This window comes from Callionymus lyra, chromosome 13 (genome assembly GCF_982586985.1).
Source record: "Callionymus lyra chromosome 13, fCalLyr1.hap1.1, whole genome shotgun sequence".
In the NCBI taxonomy this organism is placed as follows: Eukaryota; Metazoa; Chordata; class Actinopteri; order Syngnathiformes; family Callionymidae; genus Callionymus; species Callionymus lyra.
Genome location: NC_141830.1, coordinates 14,053,653 through 14,076,879, shown reverse-complemented (window position 1 = coordinate 14,076,879; position 23,227 = coordinate 14,053,653). Strand labels below are relative to the sequence as shown.

Below are 23,227 nucleotides of genomic sequence, written 5' to 3'. Positions count from 1 at the left end.
AAACATCCCAGTGACGTAACACCAATGAGAACGCCCAAGATAGATTTTTATTCTTTCAAATGTATATATAGTTATTTATATATGTATGTATATATATATATATATGTTTATGTTTTACTGTGCACTGGTACAAAGTAAAAATGTCAGGGTACGTAGTACCTATGACAATAAACGCTTTGAATCTTTGAATCTTGAATCTTGAATTACGTATTGTATTTCCACATTTATTACGAATTACTTCATGGTCAAATATGAATTTTGTTTTTTAAATAAATACGTATAATACATTTAGGTCAATGTTAACAACACTTTATGATATGGCAGGAATAAAAAAAATACATCACTTAAAAAAAACAACTGAAATATGTGAACCACAATGTTTCCAACATTTAAAACGCACGGATAACAAATTATGTATTAAAAAGCAGTTTTGTGCATTTAATATAAAACTTTTTATCCATTATTTAAAAAAAAAATCGGTTTAAAACAACTGTCAAGTACGTAATATCTATAGTTCACTTTTTGTCCACTAGATGCCACTGTTGTTCCACTTGTTAAATCAGCACGAGTGCTTCCGAAGAAGCCCGAAGCTTACATGAGTAAATCCTTTTAGCCGCAGCTGACATGGCTTGATCTCTGCGGGAAGTTTCAGGAAATACAACAGGTGGACGACCTCCGAAATGATCCACAGGCTGCCGTAGGTATACGTTAGCCTGTATATAGTACTCGGGACTTTTTTTTACACGCTTCAAAACAGGTAATTCTACTTTTACATTAGTCATTAAACGTGTTTTTTTGTTTGGAATACAGTTCTCAGTAGCGCCCTGTGCTAGCAGCCGAGTGCACCTCAAGGTGTCAGATCCAGGAACAACTTCGATTCTGACCCGGTTGGGATCTCACTTTTATGGGTTTTTAAATTCTTTATTTCGCTCTCCCGACTTACAAGCGTACAACGTGAATGTATTCAAAGTAAAGCAGCGTTACATTGTTGACTCTGGAGTGAAATGGTTTCAGTCATTTTTGTTTCCACAGGACAGGTGACATCATGGAGGACAACAATCTCAACGACTCCAACGTCAAAGTCGCCGTTCGTGTGCGACCCATGAACAGAAGAGGTGAGTGTTCAACACCAAAAACACAGTCCCTCACGGGGTTTATGGGTCGATCAATGCTGTGTCCGTGAACGCAACACAATTGACAAGTCATGGTCATTCATTATCAAAACCACACACGCATCTATTGACATTCATGCTTGTGCTCTGCAGAGGATTGTTAGCATGCCATACATGTATTTGTGGTCCTTATCATGTAGTGTATATTCATATTTTTTATAATCTAATATTGATTTTTTTTTTTTTTGCTTGTTGTGTTTACAAATAATTCTGAGGTTTTCCCTTTTGAGGCGTGATTCATGTCTTATTCTGCATAATCTCCATCCCTAAAATGTTATATATATATAAACAAAAGTGTATCATATGTTATTCAGCAGAAAATGTCTTCGGCTCACTATTTTGTCCATTTATTGATAACTAAAGTCTCCTCTTCAATTTCTTCTTTTTGAAACAAAACCATTTTATTGTAGAGAGTTTGCCATTTTCTGCCCCAAACTAGATTTGAATAATTTGTCTTATATTTTTAAAGTACTGTACTGGTCTGGCATTTATCTTCCAGCCTATTGCACCCTTCAGTGGTTGAGCTGCCTTTACATAAACGGGAAATCTAGTTTTAACTTTCCATTGTAAGATGTAGCTATGAACTAGTTTCCGTCAACTCCTTTTGTATTTTTCTTATAGTGACATCGTTTCTATGAGTAAAAAAAAACTAAACTAAAAAAAAAAGAAACTTTTTTTAACTACAATACAGTGACCTAATTCCTGTTGTGACGGGAAACGTTTTCACATTCTTTAAACCTTTCCAGATAAGAGTGAAGACAAACTAGACTTTCCTCACTGTTCCCTTGAGGAGTCCTAAACATTTGTAATGTTTATACATGCTTGATGAATAGCTATGAATATCCTGCTTCACCGTGTTACGTCGCTTTGATTCTGGTCATGGGATTACTTAACTACATTAACACACCCTTTCAATAAACGCTCCTTTTATTTTGGAATATTCTCTTCTCTTATTAACGTACTCGGAATAAAATTAAATGTCAGTGCTGAAGAAGTTCATGAAACCGTAATTTTAAATACATTTCTTCTCTTTTATTGCTTCCAGAAAGGGATTTAAAAACAAAATGTGTCGTGGAGATGGAGGCGAACCAGACCGTTTTACACCCTGCAAGCACAAATTTGAGCAAAGGAGATCCAAGGTAAGATGATCGCCTCGAATACTTTAATGCACGATATAGAATAAAACATGCATTGTTCACATTAGTTTATGGAATCGTGATGAATATTTAAGTTTAAAGGAGAATCAATGTGAATGAATTTTACTCCTAAATCTGCTAAAAAGTCTTCCTCTCAAAGATGCATCATGACGATGTTTTGAAGTTATAACTTTATAAAGTCCCCCCCCACATCTGAATTCTCAGCGTACGAGGGGTTAAGATAGCGAAGACCACTTCTCCTCCAGCCAGCTCTAATCACACCCCGCTTTATTTACACAACGAGTCCCTCGACTCGTTGTGTAAACCAATCACAGCGAATGGGTGTGGTTATGGTAAAGAAGAGTTAATCTTCAGAAAATTGTATTTACTTTTTTTTAATGTAAACATTATTTTACAACCCAATGAAAAATAATGTTGCAAAAATATTGGCGGAAACTTTTTGCATACTTTTGACTGAAGAAAAAAATGTTTTGTCTCTTTTTTTTTAAATTTCCTAAACCTGTGAATTCTGCTAGAACGAGCCCATCTCGTTGGCTGACTCTTCTGAGCACATACCCTCTGTGTGTCTTCCACCTCCATTACATTTTTTCCTGCTGCATCATTCTTGTCTTTACAAAGGGTGTGTCTGTTCCAGCTCAGTCCTGCCAAGGGGTTTGTTCCTGTAGGTGTAAAGCATGCATCATTCGGAAAGTTTGTGTCAACCTAGTTATGTAATAGTTAGTTAGGTTGACTTTATTAATTGAAGTCGTAATAATAATCAATATAGTTTTAAATCCATTGATTTAATTCTACCTTCACATTCAACATTGTATCGATTGTTTTCATGTACATTTAGCCGCATGGTTTAAGCACCGTTCCTGCTGACGGCTGTAGATTTCCCCTGCAGTGTTTTGCCCTTTGCTCAGATTACTCAGTCTATTGGCATTTCTCCACCAACCTCAGTCTCCGTTGAAACAGCGACTCTTTTATTTACCTATTTATCGTATGTAACGTCGTCATGTTTGTTTCTCCGAGTCGTCTGTGCTCTGACACGCTTCCATCGCTGCATGTCTCAACTCAACAGGTTTTACAAGCTCCACGTGGTCGCACGCCAGCGCTGTTTGCTTTCAGACACGGGTTATGTTTTTGCCAAACACCAGGCAGCACCCCATCGTATTAGCACTTTACATGTGTTTAAATGCCAGTCGTGTCATTTTACTGTTGCAGTATTGATTGGCTACATCGAAGGCTAGATTGTGACGATAATTCCTACATTGAACTAGTCTTTGGAGCAAACGAAAACAGTTTAGCACCAATAAAGTACATTGGTGCCAAAATAACTAATTTAAGTTGCAGGCCAAAAAATAAATTGTATTTACTAAACCATCTTTGACAGGAAATGTAAGCCTTATTGTGATATTGTCAATCTTGATCTCCTAGCTTGTTCAACCATCAAGATGCTTGATTTTCTGGAACTCCTGTTGTGTTATCAGTTTTATCTTGCCCTTTAAAGTATATACTTTATTGAATATTGTTTTGATTGTTTAAGTGCTTTGTGACCCTGGTCTGGAAAAGCACTATACAAAAAAAATTACTTACTTACTTACTTCCTTTGACTCAAAATGTACTCTTATTGAAGGCGTCTTCATTATTGTTGTTCCTTATCTTCTTCCTTGTTATACTAACGGATGCATGTTCATCTAGACCTTGGGTGGCAAACTCAATCACACAAACAAAATGTATATTTAACAGGTGCATCTCTGTCCCCTAACCTTGTATTTAATAATCGCATCTTTAGAGGTCAACATTGGTGCAGTTTGATTTTGAGTCCACCATCCAGGTGGCCACCAGTGACAGGAAGTGGCCGAGTAGCTTCATGAAGCATTCATTTCAGAAATTAAGCTTTGTTTGTTTCCTGATTATTTTTTTTAAATTTTCTGTGACTATAATCCAAGCCACAAAACCCTCTTGTGTTGTAACGGTCACCTTACTGCCAATTTAACAGATCTTGCTTAGTCGGCTCTCTGGCGACTCTCGAGCTTTAACTTTTGTTAATATGTGACAGCATTTTTATAGTTGAGAGAATGTCAGCCTTCCAAAAGAATGTAGACTTTAGTGAAGCCTGCTGAAGAAGCTTTTGAAATTAAAAGATAAAATGTCATTTGGCTGCTCACATTTTTTTTTGTTACCGCACATAATCTGGGGAGTTGTGGAGATACTGTTCGAAGAGACCCCATGTCCACGTGTCTCCCTTTCATATCTGTTCATCACTACCTGAAGTGTATTGTTCTTGTTTTTTTTTTGCCCTCCCACGGCTCCATTAGTGACTGCTTGGAGCTGTGACTCCTGCCAGTTATCTTTGGAATGTCCTTGGCTGCCCAGGAGAGGACTTAGTGTTGCTCTTTCATGGTCCCACATAAGGAGGCCTTGTTTGATTACACCCCCCCCTGGTGTGTGGTCAAGACTTCATTCGCCGGCTTATTTACTACCATCTGATGCATCTGCCTGATAGTTTTGCATCAGGGTGGCTCACATAGAAGGTCATTCAATTAGCATTTACTAGAACAGAGAATCAATGCTTGACTGCAAAAGAGCAGAAATGAAACATTAATTTAAAGCTGTGTATTTGGTCTCGCAAACATTAACCAAACCTTGCTGACTGCCTTGCTTATGTGGTTGCTTTAGTTCAACGGAAGTAAAAGGTCAAGACTAAAAATGTAGAGGAGAAAATCTTTACTCTTCACAGCTGCTACCACTTTTACATAACTGGCTTTTATGCATAGCATATAAAGAGCGTGTTACAAAATGACTATATTAACATGGAGCGCAACTTGAATTTCAGAAACAAAATTGAAAATGGTGATAACATAAAACTTATCACATGGAAAGAAACCTGAATTAAATTATGACAAGAATATCAATTAAGAAGGAATTCAATAATTACTGTTTGTCTCTCTGTAAACTATCTTTAAAGACTTGAATCTGGTGTTTAAATGTACACACCTTTCTACTGTAATCATTCATGATATAATTGCATGAGTTGATGGAACAGGACTGAATGCTGATGGTAAATGTCTTTCTGAGCATTTTTACTTTTTGACTAGAATTAACCTGACTTGATACATATCAAGTCATAAGGGCTTATCCCTGAAAAGTAATGCATTAAAAAATGATTTTTTTTTCTTTTACATGCTTTTTATTTATTTATTTGTCATTACATTAAACCATATGTAGACGCTTCCTTTTTTGTTGTAGAAAGAAAAACAGTCAAATGTTTGTATGATGTTATCAATCTTCTTTGTCAATTAAATGTACAAAAAAATAGTCCAATAAATTGAATTTAGGGTTTAAAATGGCTAAACCACTGTCGATTGATTGCATCTCAATAATGTTATTGTATAAGACGAACAAGTTTCTATAACCCTTATGTTATATCAGGGTCAAGGTGACCCGGAGACGACCTCCCTGGCTTCCAGAAATACATATACAGCGGTGCAGCTCGAGTGAGCCACAGATTTATCTAAAACCAGACTGTATCTGTAAGGGGGTCAAGAGTCACTGCCCGTTTTCTCATACAAAACTAACCATGTATTTCAATCAGAACCTTACAGAGCACCGTCCTGCTGCAATAATCAATTTCTCTGTTAAAAGTTACAAGTTGATCTTGTTGCATTGAATGCTCTTAAAAGGAAAGTCAGGAAAATGGTGTCTGATTTCCTCAATCCAAATCTGTCTGGTGACACCACTGCACTGGCACGCTTCCTTTGTCACATGTACTCAAACGTTATCAGAGCTAGCTGACATTCAGTAACTTCAATCTCCGTCTCTGTTAGCATCACAGACTTGGCAACCACAAGCAAACCTAGTTTGAAGTACATGTACAAATAATACTTACATCCTGGTGTTATGAATGAGTGATGTCTTCCTTCAGTGTTCTTGATGTTTAATTTTTTTTTCTTCTTCTCTGCCTCCAGGAATCAACCCAAGGTTTGTGCCGCACTGATGTTCAGATCTTTTGATTTTAAAGATTTTCCACAGAGAGTATTAATGCTTTATGTTCTTCCAGGTGTTTGCCTATGATCACTGTTTCTGGTCCATAGATGAAACCGAGAAAGACAAGTTTGCAGGTTGGTTCATAGACATCACTCCACGCTGTTTATATCTTGTCGACTTCACACGTGCATATATAGATGGATATTCTTTTTGATCATGTGTTTATTCTCTTTCTCTGCAGATCAAGAAGTTGTGTTTCAGTGTCTTGGGGAGAGTTTGCTGGACAATGCTTTCATGGGCTACAATGCCTGCATCTTTGCTTATGGACAGACAGGTAACATATTTTCAATTAGATAATTTTGTTTGTAGAGAAAAGAGGCTCTACTATTTCCTCTACAAACATATTTCAATACTAGTTTTTATGGTTTAGACCATGCAGAATGTTCAACTCAATTGTCAAGCTTGTCAGTGAACGCGTTAACCTGGACATTTCTATATCAGCTCCTTGAACGTAATCTTCCGTCTTAAATGTGTCGCCAGGCTCGGGAAAGTCCTACACCATGATGGGTTCGGCGGAGCAGCCGGGTCTGATCCCACGGCTCTGTAGCTCGCTGTTCAGCAGGATCGTGCATGAGGCCAGAGAGGGAGAGAGCTTCACCGTGGAGGTCTCCTACATGGAAATCTACAACGAAAAGGTCCGAGACCTGCTGGACCCCAAAGGGTAAGAAAAAGTTTTTCCTGGACCACGTCAGAATATCTGGCGCTTCGTGATGCGATTCTCCCAAATAACGTGGCTCATGAATATTATTTTATTGATGCTCCCAGAAGTCGACAGGCACTGAGAGTCAGAGAGCACAATGTTTTGGGACCATATGTGGACGGACTGTCTCGCCTGGCTGTGGCCTGCTATAAGGTAAATGTCTGGTTGGTCTCCTCGGTACTGCCTTGATGGAAGGTCATGTTTGTTTTCTTTCTGGTAGGACATCGAGTCTCTGATGTCGGAGGGAAATAAATCTCGTACCGTGGCGGCCACGAACATGAACGAAGAGAGCAGCAGGTCCCACGCCGTCTTCAACGTCATCCTCACACACACTCTTACGGACCTGCAGTCTGGGGTAAAACACGGATACTGTAAAATAAACGATTAATTATGCGCCCAACAAAACTTGAGCAAAATGCTTTGGTACAACTGCTTTATTATCGTAAATACTCTTTTCTGAAAATGTTTTTTTCCCAGAATGCTCACAGAACAATATTATTTGACAACATCTACTACCTTTTGTGTTTACAAAAATAAACATGCATCATTCAGCTGTCAAAAAATATAGCCAAGGTCTAATTAAAGTATTTTTACGTATAATACAAAGATTTTCTTCCTGAAATAATGGCTTCAATTCCCAGAGCTTAATATTTTCTATAAATTTAAATTAAAGTTTTCAAAATCCAAAATAAGTCTACATCATCTTTTATTTGCATTAAACTGCAACAATATTATTTCACACAATAAAGTATCTTCTGCTTTTGGTCTGAGTATACAGATATGACAGAAAGTTTTCTCGTCAACCAGACAAGTGGCGAGAAAGTGAGCAAGCTGAGTCTGGTGGATCTGGCGGGCAGTGAGCGAGCAGCCAAGACTGGAGCGGCGGGAGAAAGACTCAAAGAAGGCAGCAACATAAATAAGTAAGTAAATTGAATTCACCCGAGGTGACACTGTTTTTTTTTATTGCCAAACTGTAGTTTATTGTCCAGCAACGGTAACAATTGTCGTCGGGGTAACAAGCGCGACTAAGCCAAGCAGCCTAGAGATGGTCTGATTGAGGTGTGCTCAACCTTTACTTTGTTCCAGACGTTTCTCTTTGGGGTTCAATTGTTCCGTCGCAGAATTGTCTGGCTTCTGTAGTTACAGTTTTAAATATTTTAGTGGAGATCTTGGAGGTAAAATACACCTTTAATCCCCATTTACAACTTTAGATTTAGTTCTAGTATCCCACTAAGGACAGAAGATTTGACAATCAGAAAAAAATTGATGCAACCGGCAGAAACCTTGAGAGAACGAGGCTCCAGGCAGGTGGTCGACTCAACAATTGGTCATTGTGCCTCTCAAATAAATAAGCACTATGCCTTTTTCTTCTCATTTGTTTATTATAAAAACGTATTTTTCAGTGATACATGTTGAAAAGTTTACACAAACCATTGAAAAAAACCCAATTCATCCAAGGTTTCCTGATTACAGACTAGATTAATTATAATTTATTATTTTATCTAAAAGACGTATCTTTAAAATGAAAAATAATTATTCAGTTTCTTATTTTCTTTTCTACCTCTCTATCCTCAGGTCTCTCAGCACTCTGGGTTTGGTCATCTCTGCCTTGGCTGAACAGGGAGCCGGGAAGAACAGGAGCAAGTTTGTTCCCTACAGAGACTCTGTCCTCACCTGGCTGCTCAAGGTAGGGAAGGACAATGGCACATTGTCCACAGACATTCCACATTTCTACTCGCCACAGAGTTTTCTGATGGGTTGCCTTATGAATGCACCTATTTTCAAAATATATAATGAAATATGAAATGAGGCTCTTAAATCGGTTGCACTATTGGGACTTAAAAAACAAGTTTATTTCAAAATATCCATGTTTTCTTGTCATTTTATAAGCATTATTTTTTGAGATGTACATAATTTGTTTCCAAACATCTAAGATAAGATGTCTGAGATGGCACTTAAAGAAACAGTGTATTTGTAATAGCCAGAACAAGTGTTACAAGGTGCAATTAATACCTGCAGGACAGGCCTGTCTGGATGGGAATATATTTCCCTTTCCCGTTCATGTAAAAATGACTGAAATATAAGGAATGATGAACGCTTTAATGTCATTTACTAATACTTTTAATTAATATTTTGTATCATATAATTTAAATGCATTTCTAGAACATTTTCTATTCGCATTGACATGGCATGAAACGTTTTATACTGTAATCAATGTTTTTGTGATGTATCTTGAGCTGATGTTTGCAGCTCCAGGCTAAACTACTTCATACCTGCAGGACAGTTTAGGAGGGAACAGTCGCACAGCCATGGTTGCCACCATCAGCCCAGCAGCAGACAACTACGACGAGACGCTGTCCACGCTGCGCTATGCAGACAGAGCTAAAAGCATCATCAACCACGCTGTGGTCAACGAAGACCCCAACGCCAGAATCATCCGAGAGCTGAGAGAGGAAGTGGAGAAGCTGAGAGAGCAGCTGACGGAGGCTGAGGTTTGATTCAGGATGCGTTGATCAGATAAACAAACAGACCTAGAAACAGATTTAGACTCTTTGATCTCTTCAGTCCATGAAGGCTCCTGAGCTGAAGGACCGACTGGAGGAGTCTGAGAAACTGATCCAGGAGATGACGGTCACATGGGAGGATAAACTTAGAAAGACGGAGGCAATCGCACAGGTATGACTCAAATTTTTTTTTTAATTGAAAAACTAACTTTATTTAGCTTTAGCATATTAATATTATGTGACTCTGTTTATTTCTTCTTTTTATTGTCATGTGGTAAATCTGTCGTATTAGTCCATTGTGGGGAAACCCCCCCCATACATTTTAGTATTTATTTTTGTCAGTGGATTTATATCAACAATCAGACAATGTTGAAGAAAAAGAAAAACTAAATAAGAAAATTTAAATGTTAATATTTCTGTTTTGCAGTCCAAAAGAGGCGCTATATAAATAAAAGTTATTAGAAAAGGTAACGGTCTGAATCTAGGAAACTATCGATGTCAAGTTTCTAGTTTCTAATACGGTAATTCCTTTTATAATATAAAGGGTAAGCTCCTCAACTTTCATATTTTCAAAATAAGGTCAGGTCAGATGTCAGACACTCATTAGCTTTCATGATGTTCTGCTCAGAGGACTGTGAACAAATAAAGACTCTTTCACTTAATAATAAAGTTATTATATAAAGCCACTCCTCAGCTTCGGTGAACGTACTGAAGAAATAAACTTTTCTTTTTTTTTTCTTAATTATGTACATTTCTGTTAAAGTTCTGAAAACAAAAATCACTTTTTATTTTGTAGTATTCTGATGAACCGCTTTCTCATTTGTGACAGTGGAAAACTTCATGAATAATAAGTTGTTCTATGGAATGTCTTTTAAAAAACAAAAGTTTTTCAAGCAACAACAATTTTTTTAATATGAACAATATTAAGTGTTATTCCTTCAGCTTTCTTGATACAAGAGGATTTTCTCTTTCCTGCAGGAGCGTCAGCGGCAGCTGGAGAGTTTAGGCATCTCCCTGCAGTCTTCAGGCATCAGAGTGTTGAACGACAAATGTTTCCTGGTCAACCTGAACGCCGACCCTGCCCTCAACGAGCTGCTGGTGTATTACCTGAAGGTACGACCCTTTTCGATTCATGCCCTAGAAGGACAATAACCTGAGGTTACTGTGTGTAGGAGCACACGCGTGTTGGTTCTGCTGACTCTCAAGACATCCAGCTGTGTGGTATGGCTATCCAAGCAGAACATTGCATCATAGACCTGACCGAGAACAACGGTGTCATGCTCACGCCCCATCGCAACGCCAAGTACGTAGAGATTCATGTCTTGCTTTTTAATCAACATTAGAACAATCATTTTGAAGTTTCCTTATTCAATCTGTCCTTTAAGAACGTGTGTGAACGGTGCCGTGGTTGTCGCTCCAGTCCAGCTCCATCACGGAGACCGGATCCTCTGGGGCCACAACCACTTTTTCAGGTTCGTACACCAATAACGGTTTCTTTTGAGTAATTGTCTTCACAAATCTCTCACTGGCACAGGATCAACCTGCCCCGGAACATGTTCCGCGCAGGGGGCGAGGACGAGGACGGCAGCTCCGCCATGAAGGCGAGTCTAAGCACCGATCGTCTGGAGGTGGACTTCGATGGAGCGAGCGACGTGTCCAGCGAATTGAGTTTTGGCTACGAGTTTGCACAAGCTGAGGTGATGATGAAAGGCATGGGCAACAACGGTGAGACTGATTTACATTTTTGCCTCTTTAGCACAGATAGATTGTCCAGGTTTTGTGGATAAATACAGCAAAATAAAATCACATGACTGATAGGAGATACAAACAGCCACGAATAAGTGGGAAACACGAGATGCTGCCATCTTGTGGCGAGGGGAGACGATGACACCCATATGTATTAAGTGAAGTTCACGTTATGAGGGTCACAAGCGAATGGCGCTTTTGAGGAAATCAAATAAAAGAACTTGCAGACTTGAACCAGATCCAGAAAGAATGTATTGAAGATGGTGTATAAAAACGCATGATTTTCTTTGGATACATCATAAAATGAAATGAATACAATTTCATGAATTTAGAAATGAAATGTCTCATAGTTGAATCATAGTAAATTAACATTAAATAATACAATAAATTGATGGATGATTTATTCTTTTGATGTGGCTTTGGTTATAAATGCCGGACGGACCAGTACCAGGCATAATGTTTGTAAGTAAGTAAAGGTGATTGGTGGACTCCTGAAAGTTGTATTGATGCAACATTGTTCTTCTGCTTCATGGTGGACAGGTTGTGGTTCTAATGATCTAAAAGGGGCACTTTTGAACTTTGGCATCAACATGTCAAAAACCTCATAAACTATTCAAACTTTTTCTCATGGCTCTTTAACATTCGAGGGCTGAACAAATATTAGTTACCTTTGATAGAGATGACCACATTGCAATGGTTTTGAATAGGCTGCCTATGATGACTTTTTACAGAACTGTTACGATGTAAGATTTGAAGCAGAATTCATTAACTCCAAAAGCTTTCAAAATGTTTTCTTTTTAGGCTTTTTTTTTTTTAATCCCATGCTTATTTGTGTCAGAGAAGCACTCATGATCCTCCACTATTTTTAGACCCGTTGCAGTCCGTGCTGCAGGTCCTGGGGCGGCAGCACGAAGAGGAGAAGCGCTGCGCCCTGGAGCGTCAGAGGCAGATGTACGAGCAGGAGCTGCAGCAGCTGCGACGACGACTCACTCCGGAGAAACGGTCCAATCTTCTCGAGGTCACGGGGCTGACCCCCGACCTCGCCTCCACCGGGGCGTCGCACAAACGCATGCGTCGCTGGAGCGAGGACAGGTGAGAGGAAAAACGGGATGTTCTTTTATTAATTGGACGTCAACGCTGGTCATCTTTGCGAGCAGGGAGGCCATGATGACTCGCAGCCTGCGTCGCCTCCGAGAGCAGATCGTTCGAGCAAACCTTTTGGCTCAAGAGGCTCAGTTCATAGCGGAGGAGCTCAACAAGAGGACGGAGTACCTGGTGACTCTGCAGATTCCTGCAACCAATCTGGACGCCAACAGAAAGGTAGGTAATGATGGCTTGAATGAAACCGTATCTGTCATCCTGATGAATAACTGTGCCATGACAGCGGGACGCCGTGTTGAGCGAGCCGGCCATTCAGGTCCGTCGCAAAGGGAAAGGAAAGCAAATCTGGGCTCTGGAGAAGATGGAGAACCGGCTGGTGGACATGCGAGACCTTTACCAGGAGTGGAAGGGCTTCGACGAAGATGATCCGGTGAGTATCGATGTTGAGTGCTAATGGATTGAATAAAAGAAGTGAGATTGAGTTTCATTGTGTCAAACAGGTGATGCGGTCTTACTTCAAACGTGCCGACCCTTTCTTCGACGAGCAGGAGAACCACAGTTTGATCGGCGTGGCCAACGTCTTCCTGGCCTGCCTCTTCAACGACGTCAAGCTGCAGTATGCTGTGCCGATCATCAACCAGAAGGGGGAGGTATGAGTGGAGAGGACGTTCACTTGCTAACTTTAGATAATAGTGTGCAAAAACCCATAACTTATTTTGATAATACATTATTCTTTTTTTTGTTTCCTAAATGATTGCTTTACATTTTGAACAGTTGTGAATCATGTAATAGAAATGGAATTTCTTACAGTCACCTTGGAGGAGCCAGAAACCCTACATATTGGGACTTTAATAGAAGAAATAAATCAAGAGAGAATCAGCTTGAGTGGATGATTCAAGAAAAATAAAGGAGGCTAGGTCTAGACGATAATTATCTTGAGTGTTAAACATGTTTTTGTCATATCTCGGGTAGAACAATCTTGTTTGACACGTTAAATAGGTCGCAGGTCGGCTGCATGTGGAGGTTTGGCGAGGAACCGAGAAAGAGGAAGAGAGTTCCCAACAGTTGGATTTATACGGCACTGAAGGAGAATCTCAGGATCGAAAACTGGACTGTGTGGTAAAGACATTTTTATTCTATTATTTAAGTCTTTTTATGAAATCCTTTTAAAACACAAATCAAGTCCAGGTCTTTCTGGATCTGTGTAGGTTCTATTTAACTACAACGTTTTTTCTAAAATCATTAGATAAAAGAACAACATCTTTCTTTTTAATTCTGTTCTTCAGGTGAAAATCCTCCAGGCGACCGGCCTGCCTCGCCACCTGTCCAACTTTGTATTCTGCCAGTATCACTTTTGGGGTCAAGAGGAGGTCGTGTTCATCGCCCCAGAGATGGAAGAGTCCAATTCATCGTCTGCCTCTAAAGACCCTCAGTGCACAGTTGTGTTTGACAGCGCAAAGGTGGGCTTTTACAAGGGCGTTATCTTAGCAGGATGTGTGTTATATCAACATAATATTGTGACCTTCATCAGAGTTTGCCACAACTCAACCTTCCTTGTTGATTTAAGGTTTAGAATTTTCATATTAAAAAGTTTATTTAAAAATGTAATGGCATGTTTTGTGCTCTCTTGATTCAGAAGTGATTTTTTTAAGGTCAGATTTAGGACTTTAATGAAAGAAAATCTGTTTCTTTATCCATGTCATGCTCCACTTTTGACCGAAAATGAATATTTAAATAGAAACATGACTTGAGAGCAAAATAGAAATTAGTTTATGGATTTTTTTAATTTTATTTTATAAACACTGTTTACATCCTGACATAGGTTTGTACATTTGAATTGTGACCTTTGTTTGTGCAAGTTAATAACTTGAGAGCCTCACACAATTCAAACTGTATGAATTACAATCAAACAAAAGATGACAAGAACAACTGGGCAAAAATGTACTGGAAGAAAAGGCAGACATAAATGACCAGTGTTTGCACTTTTATTAAACTGCACTTTTTAGCACAGTTCTTCAGGAGTTTTGAAAGTAACTAGCAATGAATGTTTCATGTTTTACATTGTTTATTTACAACAGTAACTAAATAAACCTTAGTATCCATTTCAATGTCAGCTTAATTTGCCTTTTTCCTTTACTTGCATTACCATAACATGTTTTTATTTATTGTATAAAAGAAAATGCATGAAAAGATATCATAAATAATGGCAAATTTGAGAAAAATAATCGCAGTTCGATTATTTTCCATATTAGTTCCATCAAGGTTTCCTTACAAATAAATAATAACTGATCTGTTGTATTTTTGTCTTCCTTCCAGGAGTTGTCTGTGTTGGTTTCAGAAGAATTTGGGGAGTTTGTGGCAGAAGGAGCCGTGGCCATAGAAGTGTACGGCCACAAAAAGACCAATCATCGCAGGAACCTGGCGCTGTGGGACCTGGGAGTCATTCAAGCCAAGACTCGCTCTCTGAGAGAGAGGTCAGTGAACGTGTTCAGGCGACATGGAGGCTCGTTGACACAACGATCCACGTGCAGGTGGAGTGAGGTGACCCGTCGCCTGGAGCTGTGGGTGCAGGTGATGGAGCTGAACGAGGCGGGAGACTTCACCGCCGTCGAGGTTCTTCCAGGAAAAGACGTCCGAACTGGAGGGATCTTTCAGCTCAAACAGGTGGCGGGACTTGATCCTTCTTTTATTCTAGAGCTCAGTCTGACCCGATCCTTCTGCTTCCAGGGTCAGTCGCGCCGGGTTCAGGTGGAGGTGCGTCCCGTCCCAGACTCGGGCACGATGCCCCTGATCTCCGTCTCCATCCTCTCCGTGTCCATCGGCGACGTCAAAGTCCAACAACCACGGGTCATCAAAGGAAGGGAACCTCAATGGGTAACTCTTACCTGTGTCTCATCTTTACCACTCACACTGTGAAACTCACACTTGCACGTTTGGTTCTTTACTTAAGGGGGCCGGGGAGGACATGGACAGCTACCAGGTGAACTCTTGCTTCTATAAACACACTGATGTTTTTGGATGAATCGTCAACATTCAATGTTTACTCACAGGAGGAGGACTTGGAGAGGATGAGGGAACAATGGTTGCTGACGCTGACTCAGAGACAAGAGTATCTGGACCAACAACTGCAGAAGATTGTTTCCAAACCAAGTACAATTTCATTTTATGTATCTAAACAAAACAAAAAAAATCTTCGCTCCATGTGTGTCCCCTAAAGTTAAAACATTTTCTCAGGGTCTGCTCAGTAAGATTCTGATTGGGAGCAAAAGTGTTAGTGGTGGTTCATCAGATTATTTTCTCAGGTCCTTGAATGACCAAAACTTTGTTTCAAGATCATTTTGTCCATTTTGTCCAAAATGTAGTTCATTAATTGTTCATTAATTTAACCACTTGATGGAGACAGTTGACATTACAATTGAAACGTATTTAAGAGATGAAAGTTTTGTTTAAAAAAAAAAAAAAAATTATATGAGGCTTTGTGATAAATAAAATCAACTCTTTTATCTTATTAAATGATAATAGTTTATCATCAATAATTAATAAGCGTTATAATGATGGAAACTCTTCAAAACCTTGTTTTTTTTCTCCCAATCTGACAATTACAATATTTGTGATAATCTTCAAATATACTGAACTTTTAGCAAATGTCCTGCTGCTTCCATTTCTGCCGCGCCTTTTCAAAAATAAGATAACGTTCACAATGGGGGAACAAAATTGGTGTCGGTGCTCGTAATATTCTCCCAGATACTCGTCACTCCGACATCTTCAAGACTCATTAAACGACGAATCACTATAACGCACGACTGTAACTACCTTATTATATAAAGACGTCACCAGAACTCTTTTAATATTAGACTAGAAAACGTTTTTCGTGGTACCTTCTTCTATAATGTTCAATTCAGTCATTTAGACGGTTGGAATATGTTGACGTACCACTAGGTGTAGCTGTTGTCAACAGTTATCCATGCTAAAGACTATAATAAAAAATATTTAGTATCATAAATGATTGAAAGATTATTTCATCATTTGCAGAGGAAACTCTTTTTCTCCGTGTTTATTTCCATGTGTTCCCAGATAAGTCGGAAGACGACGTCGAGAGGGAGTCTCAGCTGCTGGAGTGCCGTCTGACCCTCACAGAGGAACGAAACGCTGTACTGGTGCCGTCTCCCGGCAGCGGCATCCCCGGAGCACCTGTGGAAAGGTGCGTCTTTCAACGCGAACAAATGAATGAATTATTTACCAACGTGTGCTGCCGGTTTCGTACGTCTTCAGAGTCCCTGATGCTGGCATGGAGACGCATATTCCAGTTCTTTTCCTGGATCTCAGTGGTATGTCAATCTTTGCTGCGATCAGTCAAAAAAAATCAACCTCTCATCTATTTCCCCTCCAGCTGATGACTTCCAGTCAAACCTCTCGGCCCCACTGTCCGGGGGCCTCGATGCTTTCCTAAACGGAGAAGACGAAGATGATTTTTTTGACCTTCACATTGTGAAACACTACGACCCAGAGGTAAACATGACGCAGCAGCCTCACCATTAAATCTACACAACATGGGAAAAAATAGAGTTAGTCTCATGTTTCAAATCAATTTTTTCTAAGTAAACGCAAAATCTTGTTGATTATTTTAAGCTTTGGTAAATTGTTATTTATAAAAATGACTTTTAGTTTTTTTTCCAGATTTGATTTGCTAATCTCAAGCTTTATTTATTGAGTAACTATATGAAGTAAACGCTAAGAATTTAAACCAGCAAATCAAGAGTCTGCATAAACATGTTTATAACTAAGAGTTGTGACATCGTTTGTGTGCGGCGCAGGTAAAGGTGGAGGCGTCCTGGGACTCGACCGTCCACGAGTGCCCTGAACTCAGCCGGGTCACGTCCGCGGAGCAGAGGGTCTACCTCACCGTGCGGGTGGTCGTGCAGCTGAGCCACCCGGCCCACATGCAGCTCGTTCTCCGTAAACGCGTCTGCGTGAATCTGACCGGACGACAGGTGAGCGACAACAAAAAGTCGTTGTAACTGACTGAAAAATAAGCTCTTTTTATAAATACACTTTTTTCAAATCTTAAAAAAATATTCAGTGTAGATTTATCTTCATCAGAATATCAAACTATGTGTAGCCTTTTAATTTCAATATTAAAAATGTAATTTAAAAGGCCAAGAATTTAAAATATTGACTTTAGAACCTTTATTTTTTAATTTTAGAATTAGAATAATAAACCTTTCCTTTTCATCTGTGTGCAGGGTTTCGCCCAGAGCCTCCTGAAGAGAATGTCCCAGCGCAGCACCATTCCTGGCTGTGGTGTCGCTTTTGAAATCGTCTCCAACATCCCCGGAGTAAGTATGTGAGAGGTCATGTCATCCACATGTAGTTTGGTCAGGAGTTGAATTATTTCCTCCATTTGAAATCCTACTTTATAGTTTACATTAAAGGCATCTGGAATCTTGAAGGACTATTTCTTTAAAGCAGCTGTTGAAAATAAAGTTTCTGTCAATCGTCTAAATCCCGCTCTGTGTCTGCAGGACATCCACGGTCCAGAGGACCGGGAGATGTTGGCCCGGCTGGCGGCCAGCGCCGACGCGGAGCAGTCGGCCGACAGCGAGGCGGCGATCGAGAAGTACCTGCGCAGCGTCCTGGCCGTGGAGAACATCCTCTCTCTGGACCGACTCCGACAGGTCAGGGCTGGTCGTCCACGTGGTTCCCCGGCGTCTTTGTCTGCGCCTCAACATGATTGTGGGTGCAGGAGGTGACGGTGAGGGAGCAGCTGGCCGTGAGAGGGAAGAGTCCACGACGCTGCCTCAGCTCCCCGAACATCAACAAGGTACGAGAGCGTGTGTGACGTTCAACGGAACTAACGACTAACATGACACGACCCGCTGCTACTAACCAGCTCACTAACCTCCTCCCCCTGCCTCCCTGTTTAACCTCCCTCCAGCTTTCAACCAGCAACCTGGATCTCTACTCGTCCTGTCGTAGGCTCAATGACTACAAGGTGAGAAAGTGTCAGTTCAACAGGGCAGTGAACAGGATTAACGTTTGTCTCTGACTCTGAACCGGTTTATTTCAATTACTTTTAACTTAACACATGCAAAGTCAAATTGTTAATTAAAAATAAAACAATCAATTAAATACGTTTCTTAAATAAACTATATAATGCATGTTTTTTGTTTTTAGGTGGTATTTTCCCACATACTATTGAAAACGATAATAACAATAAATCTACTATTCATAATTAATAATATCCTTAAATGAACGTGCAACTGTAATCTTAACCAATTTATGATTGATAATGATAACCCTTCAAGAACAGGACGCATCCTAAAAAGTCGGCCCTGCCATTTTAACTTAGCACTGAGGAGCCACGATGAGTGTCTCACCAACGACTGAGCTTGACAATCTACTGACCATGTCTGCAACATTTTTGCCCTAAATTTGTCCGGACAGTCAACGGTCGAGCATCGACAGCATTTAGATTCAGAGATTGTATGACGACAGAAAGGAATGAAACCAACTTCACGGTTGGCGTCAAGAGTGACAGGATGTTGTCTTGTAGGCGTGTGAGAAAATATTGTTATTTTCTATCTTTTCACGATACTGTATCCATAATTAAGAAGAGAAAAAAATATTCAATTTGTATCATAGTTCATTTTTCGGTTAATATTTTAATAAAGTTTTTATAAAATTAATTGTTTTTATATTTGCATGCAAATACTGCGTTTTTTTCATTTGTGTTGCAATTAAACTTCTGACCGCTAGATGGAGTCATTACGTCCGCAGCAGCAGCAGCTTTTAGAGATGATGTTGGTACATAAATTGGTTTCTAATCGAATGAAACAAGTTACAAACTCGTCAAGTTTTATGTCTATAAGTTGTGCAACACCATAGTCGATTACTCGACAGTACCACAAAAAATATGTTCCTACAGTATTGCAATATATCGTATCGTTGTCCCTTCATCGTGATCGTATCGACGGATTCTTGCCAAATACAATCACTATTGTTACACTGTAGCCATGACAACGTGAAAGATGCTTTCGTGTTCGAATCTCAATCGTGTACTTCCTGTGTCACATGTTGTGTTAGGGCTGGGAGAGTCACCAGGACCTGTCTGTCACGTCTGCTCCACGGCGCCCCCTCACGTCCTCCGTATCCCAGAACCTCAACCCAGATGCAGGTTTGAAGCTTCTTCCGTCGATTGAGTTCCTCCTCTTTTCCTCGTCAACTCTTCCTCTCCTCCGTTCAGGTTTTGCTGCATCCGACCTTCTCGACGCCAAGGTCGTTCCTAAACTCCTGAGGTCACTGCTTCCTGGAGGACGAGAGGCGGTCGGCGTCACGACCACCAGTCAGCAGGTGAGGATCTGAGTCGTTCTCAAGTTGAAGGTTTGAAAAGATAAAAAAATTGTTTAAGAATGAGGTCAGCTCAGGAGTTGATAACGGACGGATCAGGCCTGATGTTGATCGTTTTTTTTCTTAATAAAACAAGTTTCTTTGTGCTTGTTCCGTTTTTTCTTTCTTTCCGTCTCCTCTTGTCGTCTTTATAATCGCTTCTTTTCTTCTTCCTATATTTTTAATTGTTTTCTGTATTTTGTTTTTACTTCCATTCTTGACGTGAGAGAAACTGAATGTCAATCAAACCTTAAGTTCACGCGTCGTCTTCAGCTTCACGTTATCTACTCTAAGTTTGCAGCTGCCGCGTCTGAATCCTTCATCACGGACGCGTGTGATTGAAGAAGTAAATCTGAGAATATTTAATCAGCTAATGGATCATTAAGGTGTTGACGTTTGTACCAGGAGCGCGAATGAGGATAAATGCTGGTAATTATAATCATACACACAATTATGCTGATTTGTTGCAGCAGTTCCTCTGATTGATTTAATTCTCTTCTGGTTCTTTGTTGCGCGTCAATGTTCCTCACGTATGGAGGAGGAACTTTTGACTTTATGTACTTTTAATAATACTTCAGTCCTTCTCAGTCTATGTGTTTCTAAAGTCTCAAGCCAAATGTTTTTAAATGGTTAAATCCTGTTATTTCTTTTTTAGTTGAATTGCTCTTTGCCTAAATATTCTTCAATATTCTTCATCTGTAATGGACATTTTAGTGTTGGGGAGGTTTGTGTGTTTCTTTTTCTGTGTCATGGTGGTTTGTGTGTGTCTTTGAATTGTGTGTTGGCAGCTTGATGTGTTTTATTTATACCCATATGAGTTGGTAAGGTGTGCGTTTGTGTGTGTTTATGTGCTTGGGTGGTTTTGTGTTTCTTTTTCTTTGTTGGTAAGGTGCGTGTGTGTGTGTATTTGATCATGTACTGTATTGAGGTAACGAGTGGGTGTGTTTGATCATGTAGTGAGGGTGTGTGTGTGAGTGTATTTTATCATTTATTGAGGTAGCATGTGTGTGTGTGAGTGTCTATTTCACACAAACATATTATAGTTTGTGATTTGTGTGCGTTTATAAATGGTTTTGGACGCAGTGTTATGGGGTTGTCTGCTTGTGTTTCAGTGTTGGGGTGGCGTGCATTTTTTTTTCTGTGTAGTTTGGGGTTTTAAGTGTGTATGTTTCTGTATTAAGAGTATTTTGAGTCAGTGTTTAAGGGGCTGTAAGCACTTGTGTTTATGTGGTGTGAGTTTGTATTACAGTGACATTCGATCTAAAGCAATGATGCAGGTTGAGGTGGAGTGACTGGGATGAAACGATGACTGTGCACTTTAGAGTCATTTAAAGATTATTTTATTTGTTCTTAAATCTTTAAATGGCCCCGTCTTACCTCTCGGAGCTGCGTCTCTGGAACAAGCTCCCCATGAGTGTCAGGGAATCCTTCACTGTCTATTTTTAAATCTCGTCTTAAAAACACACTTTTATTCTCTGCCTTTCAACACAGCATGAGACTCTGAGCTGTTTTTAGTGCTTTTCACTTGTTTTATTTGATATTGTTTTATCTTTGTGCGTTTTAACTGTGTTTTCTTAACACCTTTATGTCACTGTAAAGCACTTTGTATCGACAGTTGTTGTTTTAAAAAGTGCTTTATAAATAAAGTTGAGTCATCTATCAATAGTTAAACTGTTTGTTGGTCTCAGGCTCTGCCGCGCATCGTGGTGCAGTCGGCCAGTCTGGTGGAAGGTCTGAGCAAACAGTCCGAGCAGCAGGTCAGAGTTCACCACAAACGACACATGGAACCCTTCGCTCCTCACCTTTCGACCTTTCGTGACCCCGACAGGTTCTCCACGAGGAGGTGTTCTTCCCAGAGGCGCCCGCGGACCGGACCGTGCCCCTGCCGCCCCCCATCATCCGAGAGACCGAGGACTGCAGCCCCGTGAGCGAAGCCTCCAGCGGGTACATGTCCACCAGCGTATCCACGGCGACGCTGTCCGACGTCTACACGCTGAGCTGGGACCTTCCTCCGACCTGCAGCCTCAGGACCGACGGTCTGGAGGACACGACCGAGGGAACTTCATCTGTGGCTCTGTTGGATTCTACCAGAGGAGACGGTTCTAATCCTCCTCTGCAGGTCATCGAGGAGGCGGGAGACGTGATGCAACAGAAGCTGGAGCCAGAACTCCAGGAGTCAGAAGGTCCAGAAGAAACGTTGACAGATGTTCATGTGAAGGAGGAAGACGCAGTTGAAGTGACAGAACCTGCTGCGGATCAAACCACTTCAGAAGATCCACCTCCTGCTCAGTCACAAGACCCAAAGGAACATTTTCCAGAAGACACTGTCACTGTCCTTCCTCCCCCTGACGAGGTCCGACCAACCGTGGAGGTCTCAGCCAAAGCCCCCGCAGTCGTCAACCCCTTCAAGATCCAGAAGGTCCAGTCGTCGGACCTCAAGTCGTTCCAGCGTATCATCGGGGAGAAGGAGGAGCCGGGCGTCACCGAACCTCTGCTGACCGTCCCCGCGGAGACCCTGGAAATCATCTCGGACTCCGAGGAAGGAGACGCCGCCGCGAGCGTCTGCCCCGACTGGTTGAAGGAGGGAGAGTCTGTGACTCTGGGGGCCAACAAGAGCGGAACCGTGCGCTTCGTGGGACCCACGGATTTCGCCGAGGGCACCTGGGTGGGCGTGGAGCTGGAGGTGCCATCAGGTGAGAGATGAGAAGCTCCGATCGTCCAGGTTTAAACTTAACATGTCGTGTCTCGTTGGTCCAGGGAAGAACGACGGCTCCGTGGGCGGGAAACAGTACTTCCACTGCAACCCGGGCTACGGGGTTCTGGTCCGGCCCAACCGGGTGAGCCGGGCCGGAGCCAAGCGCCGCCGTCAGAGCCAGCAGAACAAACGCCGCAGCGCCAACCTCTCCGGGTCCTCCCCGAACCTGGCCGCGCTCACGGCCCTGGCTAAAGGTGAGGGCGCAGCGCCACCTACAGGCAGGAGCAAAGGCGAGAACCGCAAATCCTGGAACTCTTGAACATGTTAAAGTATAACCAGATTCAATAGTTTCAGTTAAAAACGACTCGAGTGACTGAGGAAGTTCCTCGTTCGACTTCTCCTGCTTTTGTTTCTTAAAACTATTTTGAGGTGAGGGACAGTTTCACGATGTTTTATTCAAATATTTTGTTTACATTTCATTCTTAAGCTACACGAGCGTCTGTTCGCGGTTAAATCGACGCCAAAACACACAAGTCGCCTTGAAGCCACAACTAAAAGCCTTTAAAACTGTTTTTTTTTTTTTTTAAAAGATCTTTTGAGACAAACGTGAGCATTTGTTGGACAAACTTTTAAATGACTGTATTTTTATGAACCGTAGCGAGGGATGTTTGTTTTTATCACTGTGACGTATTTATTAAAAGATCATTTGTTATTAAAGTACCGACCGACTTTCT

The 23,227-nt window shown here is 40.8% G+C and overlaps 1 protein-coding gene across 3 annotated transcripts; it reads left to right on the top strand.

The window, feature by feature from the left end:
• The first annotated feature begins 618 nt into the window (after positions 1-618).
• LOC148067478 (kinesin-like protein KIF13B) lies at positions 619-23,210 on the top strand. 3 transcript variants are annotated; one of them, XM_087806269.1, is made up of 41 exons: positions 619-757; positions 1,033-1,115; positions 2,218-2,311; positions 6,283-6,295; positions 6,375-6,435; positions 6,543-6,635; positions 6,842-7,022; positions 7,127-7,214; positions 7,282-7,416; positions 7,869-7,981; positions 8,637-8,748; positions 9,341-9,553; positions 9,627-9,737; positions 10,544-10,678; positions 10,738-10,868; positions 10,951-11,037; positions 11,100-11,290; positions 12,181-12,403; positions 12,469-12,631; positions 12,696-12,842; positions 12,913-13,062; positions 13,412-13,531; positions 13,699-13,872; positions 14,729-14,886; positions 14,944-15,076; positions 15,140-15,286; positions 15,363-15,392; positions 15,463-15,562; positions 16,487-16,613; positions 16,685-16,740; positions 16,803-16,921; positions 17,227-17,403; positions 17,656-17,748; positions 17,935-18,087; positions 18,156-18,233; positions 18,348-18,404; positions 19,496-19,586; positions 19,656-19,762; positions 21,487-21,555; positions 21,627-22,491; positions 22,556-23,210. In XM_087806269.1, the coding sequence occupies exons 2-41, from the start codon at positions 1,046-1,048 to the stop codon at positions 22,810-22,812; spliced, it is 5,622 nt and encodes a 1,873-aa protein (XP_087662395.1). In that variant the 5' UTR covers positions 619-757; positions 1,033-1,045; the 3' UTR covers positions 22,813-23,210. The 3 variants fall into 3 exon arrangements, with proteins under 3 accessions (XP_087662395.1, XP_087662397.1, XP_087662396.1); XM_087806270.1 differs by having other exon boundaries at positions 633-757; positions 1,038-1,115; XM_087806271.1 differs by lacking the exon at positions 18,348-18,404.
• The last annotated feature ends 17 nt before the right edge of the window (positions 23,211-23,227 follow it).